Source organism: Nesoenas mayeri, assembly GCF_963082525.1.
Source record: "Nesoenas mayeri genome assembly, chromosome: 4".
NCBI classification, from domain to species: domain Eukaryota; kingdom Metazoa; phylum Chordata; class Aves; order Columbiformes; family Columbidae; genus Nesoenas; species Nesoenas mayeri.
Window position 1 is genome coordinate 46,303,684 of NC_137540.1, and position 22,054 is coordinate 46,325,737.

The 22,054-nt window shown below is 42.0% G+C and overlaps 1 protein-coding gene across 1 annotated transcript; it reads right to left on the bottom strand.

Moving 5' to 3' along the window:
• Positions 1-47: 47 nt before the first annotated feature.
• PDGFRL (platelet derived growth factor receptor like) lies at positions 48-18,979 on the bottom strand (the record flags this gene model as incomplete). The annotated part of the gene is made up of 6 exons (XM_080343596.1): positions 48-400; positions 1,261-1,400; positions 1,687-1,980; positions 3,396-3,547; positions 12,042-12,336; positions 18,925-18,979. The coding sequence occupies 6 exons, from the start codon at positions 18,977-18,979 to the stop codon at positions 212-214; spliced, it is 1,125 nt and encodes a 374-aa protein (XP_080199722.1). The 3' UTR covers positions 48-211.
• Between the last annotated feature and the right edge of the window lie 3,075 nt (positions 18,980-22,054).

Below are 22,054 nucleotides of genomic sequence, written 5' to 3' on the forward strand. Positions count from 1 at the left end.
AATGCTTCATTGTAATTTTATTAACTCACAACTGATTACTGCTGGCAAGACAGAGCTTTGTTTTGGTCTGTCAAGCTAGTGACTATGGAATGCATTAACATATGAAAAGAGACAGTGATAGAGAAAGCTTCATTTAAGCATTATTAAAGAAATTAAATGGATATAATGTCAAATACCATACAGTTCATTCTATGTCCAGCAGCCTCTCCTGTTAATTTAGTCCAACTTTAGTAGCTACTGTTGTTTCTCCTTGGAGGTTCTGAGCTATACAAATGTAGTTTCCAGCATCTCTGGCTTCAAAATCCTCAACAACAAGAACACTCTCTGAGATTCTCGTGGTGTGTCCACTTCCTCTGTTGATCAGTCTCCAGAAGTTTTGGATAATCACAGGACTCTCAGCCTGTTTAAAAAAAAAAAAAAAGTCAACAACAAAACACCTGTATAAGAAAATGTGATTCTACAAAGTGTATGTAGTACACCACCCTATCAAACCCTGAAGCAAGAGATCAAAGAGCAGGAGCTGCATCTGACTGAAGGTGTCTGGCAGTGGCAGCAATATTCCTGCATTAAATATTGATGTACCAATAAGTTATGACAAATAAGGATAATATAAGGGCTCTTCCACTCTACTGTGTCTCTTTAGATTAGTGATGGGCAGCCAAAGGTCTACCTGGAGTATCGCAATGAACTCAGCTGCAGTTGGGTACATATCAAACAGGTGAGGTATGCTGGCGAGAGGTCAGGCTCAATGTGTAGGGCTTTCAGCAAGTCTCAAAGAGGCAGGCTGCAGTGGCAGGAGTTAGTTGACTGAGCTTTACTTTGTTCTTTTCTTAACACAGAGAATAGCTTTAAATGTAACTTCAAAGCCAAAAATACAAACAGCAATGCTTAGAAAGATGCTTCTTAGATTCTGTTGCTGTTGTTATATGTTCCATAAGAGAATTCTCTGATAGACTGTTTTATCAGGTCACATTGCCATCTCTGGAACAGAAACTTGAGAGAGGAGTGAGCTTTGCTGAGCTTGATTTTTGCTAACATGGGTAAAGCTCTCCAGCTTCTTTCCCATTATATTTCTAAGCTCTCAGGGAAAGATGGGCTGAACTTCCAAAGGGATGTGCTGCCTCCTCCTGCCAGCACACCTCAGCTAGCAAGAGGCAGATGTAACGGTCTGAAAGAATCTTTAAGTCTAGACACTGACTGGCATTTGAAGCATCACCTTCATCAAGAACAAACCATTTTGCCAGGACACACATCTCTTACCTCCTGCCCTGGGTACTGCCACCTGAAGTTCACATCCACGTCTGGTTCCCCAAGGACAGTGCAGATCACCTGAACGCTGTCACCAACTTCTGCTCTATTGGGTGACGCTGCAATTGTGGTTGAGGGCGGGCCCTTGGGAACTGACAGAAAATTAGTTTCTAAAGTTAAAATATACTGATAAAACTCCTAAATCAATTTTTGCCTCAGTTTGCTTAGCGCAACAGGTAAGTGATGTACACCTGCAACTTTCCCCTCTACACTGAGAAACTGTTGGAATTTAAACCTACAAAACTTTATCACATATACTTTTGATCAAGGTTTTAAAACTATTATTACATTACCTATTTTAACTTTTTAAACTTGTTTTCTAAACAACGTCAGCAGAAGAAATTAGTCAGTATAAACATATAGAAAACAGCACCTTACCTTCCACATACAGTAGGTGATACTTGATGGAAATCTGAGGTGCTCCCTGTGACTCTGCTTTGCAGTAGACGATACCTTTGTGATCAGAAGTAGGGTGCATATAGACAAAACCCTTCTTCACATCATAAATAATATCAGTTCCATCTGTTTCAATTTCTTCTGCAGGAAATTCCCTGTGTAGAGTTACTTTAGCTGAAGGAGTAGTAACACGGCATGGGATGACTGCAGGTTTATCTGGGTTCAGGTAGACAATCTCAAAATAACTGGGAGTAGGTACAAAAAGTTCCTCTTTATCTGCGCAGAAGGATTGATAGAGTTAGAATAATATATGCATCTTGGTTTAACAGAAAGAACAGAATGTACATATGACAAGAGAAGACAGCTAAGAGCAACATTAAAAATCAACCCAAAGCTTTTTGCTTTAAATATGCACACACAAAAGGAAAAAAAAAAGGAGGAAAAAAAACCCCAAATCCTTTCTAACGTTTGACTGTCATCTATTTAATCTATTTACACAGCTTGCATTAAAAACATGAAATGAGAAAGAAAAACAAAGTGCTCTTCACTTTGGAATTCCTTTTCAGCAAGTTTCCAAAAACTCATCTGGACCTAATTCTGTTCACTTGCCCACTTTTAAAGGGTAATGCACATAAAAGCCCTACCACCACTGGTAAGATAAGCACTCCTAGAAAGAGATACTTTTGGGAGCTATGGCTTTTTTTATACATATGATTTTAGGCAAAATGTTTGATTTACTGCTCTAAGTAACTGAAATATTTAGTGTTTTTAGAATGACAGCTAAAGAGTATTTGCATATTTGGCATACTGCTTAGAAATATAAAGCTGAAATTCCTCTTTCTAACATGAGCATTTATTATATAACTTGGCTGAAATGTTTATTCCAGCCTTTCTAAAGGAATGTATCTTCAGAACATAAAACACTTCTCATAAATGGCTTCTGCACGATCTCATTGAGCTCCAAAACATATCACAAACCCATCTTAGCAATTTGTACTGAAATATTTGCTAGTCAAGAATGCTTTAGCTCTAACTGGGCAGCAAAGGTGGTTTTACCACTCAGGATGTTTTCCATGATAAGAACAAATTAACCATTTGATTTCAGCTCTCGTTGTACCAAGTTGCAGTAAAGCATGCTTGGTTCCCTACCATGACCCTGTCCATGCAGTGTCAGGGCTACAGTCAACCTTAAGCTCTGTGGTCCTGCACGTGTACTTCGGAGTGTTTTGCCTCTCAGCATGCTGTACAGACTCTTGGGAGAAATTGTGGCCTTACCAAGATCAATGAGGTCAAATTTTTAAGTCAGTGCAGGTAACTGGAGGAAGAGTCCACGTGGTCATCTGAATACCGTGACAATGAATCTTCTGCACAGATTTATTTATCCAGACACATATTCAAAATGTGTTTAAAAATTGATTTTATAGAAGATCCTCAGAATGTGTTAGTATTTTCAAAGGTATTTGCTTTGCATTATGCATTATTTTGCCTACACATTTAGCATAATCTATAGGGAGAACAGACATAAATCACACTAAAGTTTTTCTGCGCACCAGCACTGTCTTGTTTAACATCCACTAAAACAAGATGAAAATTGTGGAAGAAAAAGCTTGACAGTGAAATATCCAATGTGGCTTTATTCCTGTCCTACTAGCAAATAAGTTTCCATTAGTAATCCCCTTTGAGTTAATTACCTGTGAAAAAGATGTACGTTGAACCTGTTTTACTCTCATCCTTCCTGCATTTGTTACCGTTGCACAGCTGAAGCCAGCAGCTATATTCACCCGTGTCTGCTGCAGTGGAGTTTGCAAGGATCAGCTGACTGTACCTGTCAAGCTGTTTTATACTGGGAAGAAGAAAAACAAAAGGCACAGACAAGCACAGATGTATTTCCTCATACATTTCTGTCACCTCACTTTTACGTTGATTATTTTTTTTATTCCTGCTCTACAACTGGCCCATCCTTTGCCTTCAGAGCTATGTTGCAACTCTCCTTTTGCTCCAGAAAGACCTGCTCACATGAGTAGTTTTATCAATTCCAGTGACACACAAGCACTTAAAAGCTTTTGTCTTGTACATCATTCTTGGATTCCTTTCAGTCCCCATTTTGAAACTAGGCTGTGACTGCTATAGACAATGTGTTAATCTATGTTTTGCCTCAGTTCGTCCATTTATATCCTGTGTTTTCATGCTCAAGTCATCCTGCACACACCGCAGTCCTTTTTTTGATACCATTAACTGTAGCACTGCTTCAATAGTATAGAACAAAGATTGATAATTCAGGAGTAGTAAAGAGTAGGTGTTTAATAGGAGTTTGATTTATGCCTGCTTTCACTCTGAGTGCTTTCCCATCTTTAACATACCGGTCCAAGCTTCCACTTCAAACACCATCATAAAGAGCTTCTCTCTCAGCTTGGATTTGTTCTGCCAGGCAGTCATTTTGTGTCGCCTGCTCCTCTGCCCTCAACCACCTCACCGGCATCATCTCACTGGACTTTGCTCATGTCTCCTTGGCTCTTTCAGAACATGACCCCGAGAACTGCTGCAGGTGTACTGACAGTGTCCTCATGTAACTTCAGCTTGTGAGATTATTTCAGACTTGATTTGCTTTTTTCACCTTCTCTTGAATTTCCCAGATACATTTCTCAGTGGATTGACATTTGTAAATGTGCAAATATTTATAAAAGCGTAGATGCATACGTAGATACTGACAGTGTTTCTAAGGGTTAAAGGTCCTATCTATGAAATTCAGCAGCTACATTCTCATCTTGTTCCTTTTTTATTTTAAGGTTTGCTTTCCTGGCTCTTTCTTGGAGACAGATGGTGTTATAGTTGGCAGTCTGCTCTGCTGCCTTTTGATGGATTGCAAAAGCAATGGTCCAACAGTACCAGTTTTGGGGAGCCCTGTGAGGACAGCTGCGTGCAGCAGTACTGATGAACTGCACTGCAGCTCTGACCCTTAAAAATGTTATTTTCAACCGCCTGCCTTTACGCGGTAGCACATCCAGAACACGAAGGTTTCCCACTTTCCTTTGCAAAACATTGAGAAAAAAGGTCATTTCTGATGCAACCAAGCCAGGAAAGGTTTTTCCACTTTCAGGCATTTGACAAAAACCTTCTTTTCTGTGTTTCAAATGGGGTCTGGGCAAAGACACAGCTCACGTGAAGTCTGAACAGCTCTCATACTCTTATTCAACTGTTGGTTCTCTGAACACTTATTATCCTCCTATTATTTTTTCTTTTTAATGTGGCAGTTATTCTGCAAGGCAGATGACTGGCTGAATCATTTATTTCTGGGATTAGCATGCTTTGAAGAAGTTCTTATCCCATAAAACACCTTGGCACAGTGTAACAGCGCTACTATAGACACACCTGACTGTACTGTATGCTCTGAATGCTGTTTTGCTTACATCTCCATTGCAGGCAGAAGAGCTGCTTAAATAGAGACCGCTACTTACAGCTTACATGCGCCTCCCAAAATTTCTGACTCCCTAGGTTTTCTGCTAGCAGGTTGCACTACTACATAAGCAATCATAAGCAACAGTTCACATAACCCAACATTCAGCCTCCAGCTGAAATTAAAACCATACCAAACACAGAACCCAAGCAGGGTTAACTGAGAATTACCTGTTCCATCAAAGCCCTCAGACACCACTAGTCCGCTCATCCACCATGGAGCAGCTTTGAGGCCAGCCTGAGGAAACAGGCAAATCATGTTTCCTACTCGCTAATGCACTTGTCCTACCTGACCTCATCTGATTCCACTTTTTGGAATCCTGTAATTAAGGAGTAGTAGCATTGTCATTTTTAATATACACACTACCTTACACTATCAATTATTTTGTTCTTTTTGATAAGATTAGAGAGATTCCTATTCGCGCAAGTGATCCCGTTGTGTTTCACACCCAACAGGAAGTCCAAAACATGTCCTACTCTGTATTACTTAGATTCACAGTTCACATTTCATAGGCTACACGACTACATCAGCATAAAATGTTTTGCATGTATCCAGTACTAAATGTCAACTTTACAGAGAAACCATTATGCCAGAACATTTTTGTCTCCGACCATTAATGCAGACACTGAACTATAACTCAAAATCCCAACAGACAGAAAAATAAGGTCAGAGTTAATTAGTTATTGTACAGCGTGTTCTACTTAACTGAGAACAGACTCTCCAGTAATCAATGGAAATAGCCTAGAGAGGTAGTCATCCACAGACATGCACTAACAAAACCTGGCAACTGAGAGTGAAAGTGTTGAAACTTGTGACATGACCATATTAAGCAGACAAAACAGGCCATATAAAGTAAATTATGAATGGTAAATCCCACATCTGACCAATATTTCCAGGATAACTTTTATTTCATTAGTATTTTAGATTCCGGGAAACCTGTCTCAGAAGCCAAAAATTTGCTGTGCTCTACATATCACAAAATAAAAATGTTGTATATACAAACATTTCAAGCCTGTTTAAAGAAACTAGAAATCTACTCCAAAATCTTAATCCATATGTTCATCTTAGTAAGCCTTAGTTATTTGAAGTTGAAAAGATCTTTGTCAGAAAAATTATTACAAGTTTAGAAGCTAAAAACAGAGAGAGATAAAAAGATGGTATACAGAGCATCACTCAAAGAGCACCTAGCAAACTCCTCCCAAGCAGCTGCATTCATATTGACAAAATAGAGCTTATCTCAAATACAAGCTCACTAGAAGAACAGCATAACATCTTACTGTTTAACACAAGAAAAAATCCCTAGCTTTCAGACTTCAGAGCACATGGAACAAAATGAAATCCAGTTACACACACGAGCACAACCGATGCCCCACTAAGCCAGCGGGAGCCTACATTTGTTGTAAAGCAGTTTGGTCTTGCTCTCTACAACATACAATTTCCCCAGTACTTGTGAGAGTTGTCCTGCCCATGCACCCCCCTGCACACAGAGATGTGCACACGATGCACATGCAGCTCTTTGCCTCAGCTTCTTCCACTGGAGCAGTTCCATTTCACATGAGTTTATTTATCAGGTGAAGTTCTGTAATAAATACAGCCGGTCTTCTGGAGTGAGAGAACCATGCTTCAAGCCAGGCAGAGCAGAGACTATGTCAAGTCAGACTGCCCCCATTTAGAGAAGCTTTTTGCTATAAAGCATAAAAAAGGTGAAATGTGCTTGCCCTTGTTGTTTTTTGGGTTTTTTTTCATCCCTCTCAGTTTTTGTTCCTTCTCATACATTGTAGATCCAGTTTCTGGGTGAGCCTACAGCCATCAATTTGTTACGCACAGCCTTATGAAATGGCATTCCAGCCCTTTTGTTCTGGAGGTGCAAGAGCTACCTTTGACTGCTAACACCGTCGAGACTTATGGCCAGTTCAGCCAGTATGCAAAATTTGCAGACAAAAAGTTATCTGCAGGGTGTATTTATGCTGCAAGAGGCAAAAAAGCATCACAGTTATGCTTGTCCTGAAGCAAGGTGGTATGTGTCCTTAACTCAGGACCCAAGTTTCCATGATTCTAGCTTTCTCCGTAGAGTTGCATTGCATGCTACAGTCTCTAAAGCAAAGTGCATCATTTCAGTGTGCACTGTTATCTGCTCCAGTTAGGACAGTGGAAAGATCATTTATCCTCTGAAACAAGAAACCAAAGTGTCCTCCTCCTGCTTTCACTCAGCATCTCTCCCTCCACTCATGACAATTTTTGCATATGTTAACAGCTATGGCCTTAGTAAAAACAGACTTGCTAGTACAGCAAGCAACAGTATTTTATCTACCAGGTTGTAAAGTAAACCTCCAGAGACTAACTCAAAGAAAGCACAGCCCCTAATACTACAGAAATGGCTTTTTGAATTATAATCTCTCCATTCTTAGAAAATCCACACTGTCCCCCAGGCTGTTGCATTCTCCTTACCACATGGGTGAGCTGAAAATGTGATAAGCATGGCATGGAGACAAAACATCTGGCTTTTATCCTTACTTCTTCTTGCAGCCACCCATAGGAAATACATTGTGTGTATGCTACATTTAACTAGTTGCAAACCAAAATACCCTCTTCTCCCAGAACAACAGACAGGAAAGCAAACACAGAGAGCAGGCACCTTCGGCGTCAGCTCCTGCCCTGGACCTCTCATGTTGACAAACCCTCTGACCAACTGAGCTACAAACATCCTCACTGCTCTGAACCTTTAGGTCACTTCTGGCTCCTGTAACTGCAATTCTGTCAGACGCCAGGGTGCTTAAAGCCTCCTCTTGAAGCAGCAAGAGTCAGAGGATGTTAGCACTTCCCAGGAGATGCAAAACACCTTATTTACTGTTAAAATTCCCAGAGCCACTGCATTTGTACATCCCTCCTGTTCTTTAAAGAAAAAAACAGGAATTGGATGCCTGAGCATCCATTGCTGTAGCGACCTAAAAAAGAACAAAAGAATGGCAGCCATTATTCCCCAGCAATTGCATGGACCTCTTCACCATTGCTCCTCCTCCTCACTGACCCTCCGGGCCTGGCAACCCCTCCTTCCTCACTTCCCATCACCTCCTCAGACCCCAACTCTTCTTTCCCCTGTGGCTGCTACCAACTCTGCTTGGCACCAGTGCCCCAGTGCCAACAGGACCAGCATGGAAATCCAAGGTATAAAAGCCCAGCCCAGTTAATTAGCTTGGGTTTCACTCCGCACCTCCCTAACTGATAATGAAGAGATTACCTTCTACTTGGTCTTTAAGCACTCAAAAAGTATATATATATACACACACACATACATATATATATCTAGCTGATTAAACATGTTTTTGCTGTAGTTTATTTGCTAATATTTTTTTGGATTTTCCCTCCTTTGCCCTATTTTCAGCATTTTTGTTTTAAAATAATTAGTGTGATATATTCATAATTTTTTTTAATTTGCCTGTTGTAGCTGGTGCTTGCTGCATGGTCTTTACTATGCTGTGAGGAAGATCTAAGCTCCTCTTGAAAGCTTTTTTAATAACCTTTTCTGCCACCAGTTCACTTACAAACACTACCAACGGAGCTAAATAAATAACACACTACCTTTATGATATTTCCAGTTAAAGTCAATCAAAGCTTTCTAAAACCATGAAATATAAATTTCATATTTCACATTCTGTAAAGCAAACTTTGTTTCATAAGCATCTATTAGCACTGCAGCAAGGATCTGGAGATTACCAAAGTCATGCTAAAACTGTGTCAAAAATACAACTGCACAAGATTTTCTGGTCAATGTCTCCATAAATTAGTAGCACACTTTAAAGTCACAGAATAGTAATAATCTACTTTTTCAAGTTTTCCAGTTAATTATAGGATCTTCTGCTTACATTTAAAATTGTTGAGTCAGTCTAACTCAGCCTTACTGCTTCAATAACTTATTTCAAAACAATTGTTCTAAAGCAAAGACCATAATATTTCAATATAGACCCTTAAATATAAGCCTAACATACTTCTGAAAGAAAATATCCACCCAGCCAAAATGCTTTACAGCATTTATTTTGTGTGACGTTATTAACTTTTGTTATATGGTTAAAATATTACAAATACTGTGAACTTGAGTGAGACTAGAAAGGTAAATTGCTGAGGCAACAGAATTCCAAGCTGCTTCAAACTACAAAATACCAAACCACGCAATTAGGAAACGCATATATTGTTTTTCCCAAAACTACCTTAAATTCTTGTATTTTGTCCCATGTGCATCACTAGAAAAGTACTTTTTTTGTAAGAGAGGAACAGACAGTCAAACAATGAAAGAACATTCAGATTCCTCTCCAAAAACTGTCAACACTTGCCTTGCCTTCTTCAATGTCAGACGCTAATACTCAGATAACAGAACCTGGAGGTCTATAGGGCCAAATCATGCCGGCAACCTATTTGCAAATGCACAAAACATAGGATACACTTGAAAATGACAAATGACACTCCCTTCCTGTCGATTCTACTTTGCACCTTCAGCTTTGGTTTGCTGGAAGGTCAGATCTGTATTGCAGCTGATAAACGCCACCTACTGGAATAAATCCAGATAAAACATTATTTCTTGCAAAAGAAAAAGCAGTAGTTGTTTAAATCGGTCACAAGATCTTTTAAGAGATGTTGCTGCAATAAGTTCTCAGCAGAAATAGGCTTGTTGCTGTAACTGACTATGAAAGAGGCCCTGCACTAGCTACAGAGGTTTATTCAACCACTGCAGTCTTGAACTCCTCAGCTGGCATGGGACAAGCAAATAAACACTTGGAGAAGAACTGGCTCACAAATTTCAGGAGGATTTGCTAGAGGTCACAGTGCACAACTGCCAATCTTCAACACACCTCTTTGAAAAGGGATGCAGAAAGGTGAAGAATACATCTGAAAAATTAATTAGGTGGGAGTGATTTGAAGGTAGCGTCATACCTGTAAATAAGTGAAATGGATCACGAAGATTCAGATAATCTTGAGTTATTTACATAGAGTGTACACACTTGTATTTCATTTAGGAACAAAAGCGCAATAGGAGTTGATAGCTTTGCTCATTCTTCTGTGTTTCTGTCACGTAACAATCCAAGAAAAGGTACTTACAGCTTTTTCTTAGGGCATCATTCACAGTGCTCCACAGCCTTCTCACTACTTGTCTTTCATAGACAACATAAATCTCCATAAAATAGCCAGTGAAAACAGACACTACTAATGGCAAAACATGCCTGTGGAAGACATCCTTAAGCTCCTCATGTGCCACTCCTCTTTCAAATCCAGAACTAAATTACTACATTTCATCTACATTTTGCTATGTGTACTATTCCCAAAAAAATGGGAAGGCAAAACCAAAATTTATGGGTTTTCAGAGAATGACGTTTAGAGCAACAGGACGCCTCCGGTTAGGCACAGAAAGGGAGAGAGAGTCCTCAGTCACTCTTCCTGCTCTACCAACTGATGAAATTTAACAAGGGAAAGTGCAGAGTCCTGCATCTGGGCAGGAACAACCCCAGGTTCCAGTATAGGTTGGGAAATTACATATTAGAGAGCAGTGTAGGGGAAAGGGACCTGGGGGTCCTGGTGGACAACAGGATGACCGTGAGCCAGCACTGTGCCCTTGTGGCCAGGAAGGCCAATGGCATCCTGGGGTGTATTAGAAGGGGGGTGGTTAGTAGGTCGAGAGAGGTTCTCCTTCCCCTCTACTCTGCCCTGGTGAGACCCCATCTAGAATATTGTGTCCAGTTCTGGGCCCCTCAGTTCAAGAAGGATAGGGAACTGCTGGAGAGGGTCCAGCGTAGGGCAACAGACATGAATAAGGGAGTGGAGCATCTCCCTTATGAAGAAAGGCTGAGGGAGCTGAGTCTCTTTAGTTTGGAGAAGAGGAGAGGAGACTGAGGAGTGACCTTATTAATGTTTATAAATATACAAAGGGTGAGTGCCACGAGGATGGAGCCAGGCTCTTCTCGGTGGCAAACAATGATAGGACAAGGGGTAATGGGATCAAGCCGGAACACAAGAGGTTCCACTTAAATTTGAGAAGAAACTTCTTCTCAGTGAGGGTGACAGAACACTGGAACAGGCTGCCCAGGGAGGTTGTGGAGTCTCCTTCTCTGGAGACATTCAAAACCCACCTGGACATGTTCCTGTGTGACCTCACCTAGGTGTTCCTGCTCCAGCAGGGGGATTGGACTAGATGATCTTTTGAGGTCCCTTCCAATCCCAAACATACTGTGATACTGTGAACTATTTATGCGATTTCCTTAAAGATGTCACTAGATGAAAGAAAATGCCTTCCTAAACCCAAGGTGACTATCCTCAGCCACACCACAAATCCTGCAGCTCCCTTTTGCACACAAATGTAGCTTTGACTGAAAAACTAAAGACTACGCTTACTCACTCCTTAGCATGGCTGTTGATGTAGCTCTTTTCTAGTTAAGAGATGGGGGTTTGAGCCTCTTCAGAAAATTAATCTTAGTGTATCAGGTGGTAATTACATTAGCAACCAGTACAGCCCACCAGGAGGTCTCTGTAGAGCAACAGAATTGGTAGTGAGTACCTGACATCCACACTAACCAGCCAGGAGAGTTTTACGTCAGTCTAACTGTAATATGGTTCCCTGTTAGTGTCTGGAGCACCCTGGTGTCCCACTGGACCACATCTTCTATTTTAGACTCATCTGAAGGAAATCCAGTTTATATGCTACAAGACTATTCCACAGGGCAGTAACTGGTGACAAATGAAAGATGCTTATCCTTTTTTACTGACATTAGAAACCGCTAGATGCAACATCTTTAATGTAAAAATGTAAACAAACAAAAAACAACGGTATTGAAAGTGGTAGGAAAAAAAGTGGTCTGGATCTTTTATCGCCTCAAAAAAAAAAAGAAAAATAGCTTACCTGAGTCTGGAGTCTTTAAAGGTATCTAAGTATGAAGGATAGTTCCAAGTAACATTACTCCCCTTGCAGCGCAGCTCTATGCTTTGTCCTGCAGGCAGGCTTAAAGTGGTAGCCAGTTTCTGGAAACGACCTTTATCCATCACCTGTGTCAGTATGGACTGGGACTTCAAAGAAGAGTCAGCAGATTCTCTCTCCTTCATTTTGGGTGTTTTGGGTTTTACTTTTTTGTTAACAGGCTTAATTTTGTTTTCACCAGGTTCTTTTGAATGCTTACTCTTAGCAGGCTGCCCAATAACTAGGAAAATAAAGAAGGCAACGTTACTGATTAGAAAAAGGTTATGTAATCTTTTTGCAAAACAGTCTTTATTATCACAGAGAATAACTGAAGTTTTCTTCTTCCTATAAAGGATTCAAAAAAATGAATAAGAATTAATTTCATAAGTTTTTGAAGTCTATGGCATGACCCATTTTCCTGGTGAAAAAGGAAAAAGAGAGCTTTCAACATGTGGAAAATCTATACTTATAGTTCCCATAAACAGACAAATATGTAAGGTATGAGAATTCTATAAATGGGAAGGGAAAGAAATACAGCATTTCTGTCTCCAGCTACTTTTGTCATTTCTGCCTCATGTCATTGCCATTTAGTATGCAATGCTACCCAAGTTCTCCCCCTCCACAAGGATGTCACATAACCATCAATTCTGCACATCCTTCTCACACACCATGTCACCATAAGAGACACACAAAGAAAAACTGGCAAGTGTGGAACTTCGTGGCAATTATAATATGCTGTTAGTGATGCCGTTTTCTTCTTTTACAGTAACTACTGTGAAAATACAAAGGGCACTTAAGTCACTTGAAAGTAGTATTTAATTCATCACTTCTCTGTAACAGCCATTTATCTTGACAGTCCAGATGAAAACAGAACCTTATTTAGAGGCAAATGGTAAGAGGGTAAGATTTTATAGTTTCTGGAAGGGAGAGTGAAATAAATATTCATAGTTCTTCCAGTTTTTCTTCACATCTGTGATGCCACTGGCCATGCAAAATTGGCAAAAAGGGCGGAATGATAATAACAAGGGAGAATTTGAGAGAAGTGATTGCTGCCTTCCACGGAAGACCACAAAGTAGGGTTTTTCTAGTTACTCCTAGAACATTAGCCAAGTGAGTGACACTGTGCATATATCACAGGGGCAAGCAGTTGGGGCAAGAGAACTTTTTCCTTCCATTTCATTAGAAATGCTACAGCGGGTCAGGCCAAACATCTGCCTACCCAGCACCTTCACGCTGACACCACCCAGTGTCAGATGTCAACCAGGGAACACAGCAACCACCTCTGCTCCTTCGATACTAGTGTCCTGCCTTCCAAGATCCTTTAGCTCAAGGGATCAGTGAACCACAGTTACCGCTGTTTTATTGCATTGAGTGGATTCTTCCCTCATCAGTTCATCTGGTCAATTTTCTATACAACACAAACTATATATAACACAAAAACTAAGAAGCATCTAATATTTAAGTGAATAAATATTCATTGTTTCTGCCACAACTTTTTCTGTGTCTCTTGTACTTTTAGAGAACCTAAGTGTCCTTTAAACACATCCTTTCCAGACTGGTGAGTCCTACCCTATTTAACAGCTCCTTGTAAAGTACGCACATCTTACAACAGTTTAGTTACATCACGTTTGGGTAATGGATAGAAGATGAAAGCAGACTGTACACCGGGTTCAAGATATGGTCAAATCACTCGTACCTATTAGTGGCATCTTGCCTAAGTAGCTTGTTGCTTTTCAATAAAGCAATACTCAGAGCAGACTTTCTCTACAATAATCAAGCGTTAACTGAGAGACCACTTTCCTTATAGGAATTATTGGTTAGAACTTCCTAAGTATAAACACATCAATGTGTATGCAAAGTTAGAATCATTTGTGTTCCTTTGCACCTACCAACATAAAGTTTCAAGTCCTATTTTCACTGCCTAGTCTTTCAAAATGGAGAGATCCTTCTGCAACTCTTTACTGTCAGTTTTCTCTTGTTTCAGCAGATTTCAAATTATGCTGAAAAGCACACACCTTACAAGACTGCTGTGAAATTCAACTGGATAAAAACAATTCTATGCCCAGATTGCAAAAACTGAAAACTCATTCCTACTCCTTGTTTTCTATTAGTTATTACTGCCTTAAGAGATCTTCCCTTGCCTCACAGCACCTTGGCCCATATGGAGTCTTTAACAACAGGCATATCAAAAGCCTTTGGGAATCCAAGTAAATCAACCAACTCATCCATGCCACATTATAAAGTCCTTAACAGAACTTCAGCAGATCTGCAAAACAAAACACACCTCTGAAAGCAAAAGAGAGGCTGGGGGGGAAAACAACAGCCAAAAAAAAGGCGACAATACAAAACCATACTGACTCTTCTGTAATTCATGCCTATTTATTAATGAGTTCAATTTACAGAATACATAGATCTTGCTTTCTGCCTGTACCTCCCTCAAAAATCTTACAATAATTGTATATTTCTGTTTCCCTCAAAAAGAGTAGTTCTGTGATATGTTATGCACCTGAGTCAAGGTTTTAACAATTTCGCATTCAAATGCCTTTTGAGTCTTAGGTCTATATCATCAAATCATGGCACTTAAACACTATTCATTTTGCTGATTTTTTCTAAAGCCATTTCTTTTGGCATATCAATGGGACATGTTCTCTAATGATTCTCCCCATAAAGATTCTGTCTCAGAACCTGCTATTACAGTGCTCAGTAGGACACTGCACTCAAAGTTTCTGATTTGCTCATCATGTCACCATTTACCATTAAAACCTCCCTAAGCACCTCCATAGTGAACATGGGAGCACACAAATAATTAAGTTTTTGATTTAAGTTTTACTTGGTGTAGGTGTTCTTTCTTATCTCCTGTGTCTATCAGCCTTACAAAGTCTGCTGCCATCTCTCCCTGTCCTACGTCACCACAACAGACGAAGAAACGGATTTATGGCTGGTTTTATCCCTTTTGCAAGCTGTTTCTCTTTTTGTCTGCCTTACTCTGTTTTTTATATTTAACCCATATGCGAGTTAAATATACAAGGCTCATGAGATGAGCCTCCTCATCTCATGTAATTCCCTTTTCCAAAATCAAATGCACCAGTCATTTCTTTGGCTTTCATTATTCCTGCAAGAATATTAAAACTACAGTCTGGCTGTTCTAAAGTAACATCTGAATCCAATTACCCGAGCACTGCTCCAGGTCAAGTCAAGAACTGCAGCTTTTCTCAGGGCTTCCCTGAGTAGCGGCTCTAAGAAGTCATCATTTGTGGTATCTAAACAATTGCACTCGGGGTCAAACCCCAACATGTGTGATCCAGCCTGTGTAAGGGTAAGCAATTCTTCTTTCAGCTTTTCTATCCAGTTCTCGCTACCCCTCTGATCTCCCCTAACAGAGCGGTCATTGCTGCCATCCTGTTGGGCGGTCCGTAACCAGGCTGCTTGTTCTCTGCAAGGCTGGTACTTCAGTCCTAATGACTTTTACTGACAAAACCCACCAGCGACCAGATTTGACACTAAAGCTTTCTTCAACACATACTGCCACTTCTCCCTTGGGTTGGGCTATTCCATCTTTCCTATGTAATTTGTGCCCTACTATTCGGAGGTCCTACTGACAGGCCTGACAAACCCCATTTCAAACCAGCCACTTCGGTTCCCTCTTGTAACTTTCCAAATTTGTCTGTAGAAGCACACAAGCTTTGGTCCAGCCACCCTTTTATTTTTCCCTTGATGCCCCAAATCCTAGTAAATTAGGACTATTTGTTCAAAATGCTCTTTGCCATTTCCACTACATTCTGCCATCCTCAATCCTGACACTTGTTCAAGGGCACACGGTTCTTAAAACCTCACCCCAAGGAATTGCATCATCCCAGACTGTGTGCTCTTCCACACTTGACACTCTGCCTTTAAGAAAATGTTAAAGACTTCCCTATGCAAGCTTTTCAATTTTAAGTGCCAGAAGCCTGGTTTTGATTTTCTCTAGATGAAGTTCTTCCTCTCTGTACAAGCTCCCTCTGTTCCACATTTCTGTAGTTCCCAGTGAGTCTGAACACTGCCCTCCTATGCCCCACTGCCAGGTACACACTGAGACTGTCTGACCTTGTATTTCCCTGCAGGTGACAGCAGGGGCATTTCAAGAAACACCATCAGAGAAGCTTTTATCTTCCAACACAGAAAACCCAGTTTTACCTCTCTGATGCACCTCTCTGAGAGGTGAGTTTCCTAGCAAGCCATGACCACACTGCTCCCCAGCGCACCCTCTAGGTCTGTCCAAGTGTCTACTGAGGCCACCACTTCTGCACCTCGCAATCCTGCCTCCTCTCATGGTTGAATCAAGTATCTGTATGCCCAATAACTAAATTAATTGGTACAGTAATCTGTCACCCAAAGATAAAGAGGACACACAATCAAATCCCCCCAGGAACACAGAACCCACCACACCTATTTCCCCATTTCCTTATCCAAACTACAAGACCTTCCCAAGGAAGGAAACAAACTCAACTAGTCCATTTATGCAAGTATAGGAATATGCCATGTTTGGGATTTTTCACCATCTCACTAGATTTATGCACAAAGCTCTCGTCGTTTTAATGCACCAATAGCACTTCTTATTAAAAACAAACAACCATAAAAACAAACAAACAAACACTTAGTTGAAAAATATCCATTGAGAAAAACCCTCCTTTCCACCTCCGATCAGCTCTAATGGCAGTTCTAAGATGCACTGTACTCAGTTCATTCAAGGTCCCTACTAACTCAACATGCCAAAGTAGGAGACTATGCTTCGATACATCACAAAAATACAAAACGCAGCGCTTTCACTCCTGGCTCACAGTATTTGTCTCATCCTATCTTTTAATGTTTGTCCCTTGTTCTTGCAGATGTTACACACACAACAATCCTCACGTGAGTATTAATCACATAATGCTAAAAAGCATTCAGTTTTGACTTGAGACATCACCTATATCTACATACACATTGCTCTGGTTTCACAGCTGCACAGGAAGGTCCCTGATCTTCTTCAAGAGTCCATCTAGAGAAATTCAGAAGCAGAGAGTGAGTAAAATCTCGCAGACAGACAGGGGAATTGCATGTGTTCACTGTCTGCCACATGTGCCCATCCCATGAGGCAGACCCCACACTACAACTTGGCAAAAGCATAGACCTTTAAATCCTCATTAACAACGATGAATTCTTCCTTAAAAAACAAAACAAAACAGAAGTGTGAGGTTACCATCAAGAATAATTCTTCACCATGAGGACTCAGATGAGAGGAAAGAGTCTTTGTGATCACAACTAACGTAACAAAACAGGTTGGACACATCTCTATTCGTGGTACTTCAAATGAAAAGTTAATCATCCAAACACTCATTAGACAATACAGGGACACATGCCAACACTCATGCAGACATCCTGCAGGGACATATTTCACTGTTCATAAACTAATAAGAGTTAAATTAGGAAGGCTATTTTGAAATCACAATGTCTACATTAGGACTTACACCTCTAGCTTTAGACAAGGAACTGTCATTAAATATGCCAGGTCAGTTTCTCCCATAGCTAAGCTTCTGGATGACCTAGTGCGAAGCACTCTGCCAAACCTCAGTATAAAGTAGACAAACTAAGAAAAAAGTTGGCCTGGGAAATTTTTCGCCCAAGTAACAACTAATTTCTGATTATGTGTTTTTATTGTCTATTTCTCAAACAGAAAACACTTTTCTTGATGTGGTAGCATACACCCACAGACCAGATCTTTCAGCAGACGTCCAGATGTCCTCTCCCACACCACACTGGTCCAGAGTGCAATTTCTTTGCTTACAGTCACAAGTTGGGATGGGAAGGATTCCTGAAAGGCCCTTCCTGCCCCTGTTCAGTTGCTCAGAGCTTTGCCTGGCTAAGCTCCAACCATCCTAAAGGCTGGAGACTTTACAGCCTCCCCTGACTTTTTATTTTCTGTGCTTAACACTTCTGAGGGTGAAAGATTTTTAATGTTCTTACATGAATTTCTTCCTCATGATCTCCTGGGCAGCTTATGGTAGCTGCATCTTTGCCTTTCAGCGCACACCTCAGAGCCAGCCTCCCATGTTTCTGCAAACCTTTCCACAGGCTACACCGACCTTGTTCCTCAAGCCCTTCTGTGGTGAAAAGCAACAGAATTCTTTTGTTTCTTCTGAAGATTTAGTAAGTTTATTCACATGATAGGAAAAGTTTCTCCTTTGCTAAAAGTCTATGTAAATCAAAGACTGGTTACGAATGTCCATTCCCAGTCAAAAAATTGACTCTTCTCCCACCAAGGCTCCATCACAACCTGAAACTGAATATAAGTAAAGCTTGGCCCTCTCTACAAACGAACAAGAGTGCTCTATTTATTTATTTATTTATTTATTTTAACCCTAGCACCCCGTCCAGCACTGATCCTCCTCGGGGCGCAGCACGGAGATGTAAGCACGGCCTTAGCCGTCGAGCCTAACGGGACACAGCGGCGGCGGCCGCCGCACACGCCTCTCCCCGAACCCCCGCACGTACCGACACCACACTTGGGGTCTCCGGCGGACAGGCTCGGCGCCTCGCTGGCCGCAGACCGGGAGAGCAAGCCGCCTTCCCTCCGCCTCTGCCCAGCACGACGGGCGCCCCGCCACCGCCGCCCCCGAGATGGCTCCCGCCTGCCCCGGGGCTGCCATGGCGGGGGGCAGCGAGGGGCGGCCGCGGGCACCCGCTGCGGCTTCGCGGGGCAGGGGCGGCCGCGCTGAGGGCGGGGGAGGCGGCCCAGCCGTGAGGAAAGCCCGAGGCGGCTCGCAAAGCGGGGGAACCCGGCGGGGCAGAGGGCAGCGGGGTCGCGGCTCACCGTGCGGCAGCGTTTCCTGCAGCAGCAGCAGGCTGAGGAGCACCCAGAGCCGCATGGCGGGAGCGGCCGGGACGCTGGGCTGAGGCGGGACAGCAGCGGCGACGGCGGCGGGAGGCGGCCCCGCGGCGCCTCAGCGGGCGGCGGCGGCGGAGGGGAGGAGTCGGCCGGGGCTCCCTGCCCGGGGCTCCGCGCCTGGGAGGCTGCTCAGGGACCGCTGCTGCCGCCACCCGCGCTCCCTCGCTGGGGCGGGGGGGACCGCTGCGCCCACAGGCGGGCCCTGTGGAGACAACGCGCCGCGCGCCGACCCTGCCTGTCAAGGCACCTGCTGCCGCGCTTCACCGCTCGCATGGTGAAGGCTCAGCCCCTGGGCTCCAGCCTCAACCTCTCCCTCTACGGTCAGGGCTCCGTCTCCCTCTCCACAGCTCCTCGGTTGAGGACGGTGACAGGGTCGCCCTGGCCATCGCTGGTCCAGCACACTCACCAGAAATCCATGTTCAGACCAGGAACAGAGCTACCTGCATCCCCAACGATCCCAACCTCAGGAACACCTGTGGAAGTTTATTTACTGCTTGAATTAGCTTGTCAGCGACAGCTGTCCTTTGCCTTATCTCGCTTTGTGCAGGTGCAAGCTCTTGGTTGCCTTTGGTAGCCAGCTCTGAAGAGAGGAGCAGAGTGTGTGAGCTGTACAGGTGATTAGATAGATAGATAGACAGACAGACAGATAGATGGATGGATGATGTCAGGCATGCATCAGTGTTGGCCTAGGACAGCAAAAGCACATCTTTAAGTCAAACTATTGCTCTCATTCCAGCCTGCCACAGCAAGGAGATTTCCAAAAGCCTGCTCAGGAAAAGCTACCTCACAGTGGAAAAATAGAGGCAGAATCTGTGTGTTGCTACTTGGGGCTCCATGTTCCATGATACAGTCTTCATGTGTGATTGATGCATGTGCGAAGCCCATTGAGGAGGTGCAGGTATCTCTTCACTGCTAAGAGATGAACATGGTAAACTTGATGTTCGCTGCGTGTATGTTTGTGGCCACACTGAGCTGTCAAAAGCCATTTCCTTGGAGGAGAAGGGAGAGGAAAATATGACTGGAGGGGCCACAAAGGTAGATGGCAGGGCAAGGTGAAGACACTGAACTGGGAGAAGGAAAAATAATGGCTGTCACAGGTTGACTCCATTGTAGACAGGACCACAGTTCAGTGTGAATCAGGATAAATGGGGAATGGTGTCCCTGGCCACAGTTCCAGGACCGGAGTAGATGTGAGAACAGAGCACTTACAGATCTTAAAGGAAGTCTAGGTTTCGTCTGCATCCATTAAATATGCATATATATATATATATATATATATAGGGATATACCTAACGCTCCCTTGCCCGCGTAAGTAGGTACACATGCAGAGTTCAGAGACCTGCATGCCTGAGCCTGCTCCAAGACTGCACCCTGGGTTATCTGGTTAGCAGTGAAGCCTCCAGTAGGGCCCTGGTGTGGAGTAAGATGATGAAATTTCATCACCTTTTTTTCATTCTACAGCCCTATTACAATTCTGCCTAGAACTTCCAAGGGGCTTTGTGCAGTGACCTGAGTGTACATTAGCATGTCCTAAACATTTTGTCCATTACCTGTAACATTAAGAAAAATGGTGTTTTTGTTGCTACAGGGTATTTTAAAAGTCTAAGATTATTTCCCCTTTAAACAGTTAGAATACGACCAAGTATTATGTTCTGAAAAGGTTGTCAGTCTCTGTTTTAAAGGAAATGAGTCTCAGAGATAACTCAGAAAATATGTGTAATCTAAACTATAAATTTGCACTGGAAATACTCACAGCCCCTCCTGATGAAGCATGTTGTTTGAAAACTGCCAGTTGCAATTCTTATGGGCCTTCCTAGGTCAAATTTCCCTTTTCATACACAAGGTAGGTCAATGATCTAATGGCGACCGAGCTCCAAATATTAGTATATTTTGGAAAATATTGTAATAGCACTTGGAAATAACACCCAAACTGCATTAATTTTAAGACATATTGAAGATGACATAGAACTTTTTCTCATATAGATGTACAAGGAAAGAGATTTTATGAATTTTAAGCTTCCTAGTTTTAAATAGATACTAATGAAGGACTAGTTACATTTATAGTCATCAGAAGAGCTAATGTAAACCTACATGTAATGACCCCAGTTCTCCACATACTTAAATATGTCTTTTCAGACCAACGGTTTAAATGTGATATTTGCAGGATGACTCTTGTCCTCATTTAAACCAGTGCCCATATCCCCACTGCTTCATGGAATCAAGACTTTTAAGATCAGTCTTAGTAAATCTGTATGTACAATAATGTGATTATTAATGATTTGAAAACTTCGTAAGGAATTACATAAAAGAGTTGCAGTATACATCAGGAAAAACCCCAAAATAATAGAGTCATAGCTACTCTTAGGTCTGTGAACAAAGATAACTACTCAAATGTCTTTAAACAGTGCCAAATGATAAGCCTGGCCTGGGAGTGTAGCTCTCAGTGCCAAGGCTGTCAATCTCCATTGCCCAGACTCATGCTTTTGTTCTCCTGCTCTACCCACAGTACTGTTCAAAGTTCAGGAAGTTTTTTGTTTGGTTGTTTGGTTTTTTTTTCCCCCAAAAAGGGAAAAAGAAGACAACAGTGAGTTTATCCATCCCACTATGTGGCTGGATGCTGCCAGGCCAAGGCTTGGTGCATCAGAAGGTTGAAGACCGTGAACGCTGAGGGCTACTCCCTCCCTCTGGAAATCAAACCTAACATCATCTCTGGTTTGGCACTGTGAGACTAAATGCGCAAATCGAAGGGTGTTATTCTCTGCCAGTGAATTCTCAAGTGTTTGGAAGCAAGTATGAAATGAAAGCTGCTACTATCATCATCTCCCGACCACTGGAAAAATAAAAGATTTAAACATAAAACATGGGTGTTTTTCCCCTCTATAAAATCCATATGAGCTATCATGTTATTTATTTTAAATGAGTAATGATTGGTATAATGTCATGACATTAGATATCTGACATGCTAATGGTTATTAAGTCATTACAGTATTTTAGTGTTTACTAAAACTATAGTGGTGTTTAAAGTTATAGCTGCTGTATGAAGTACATAAAAGTG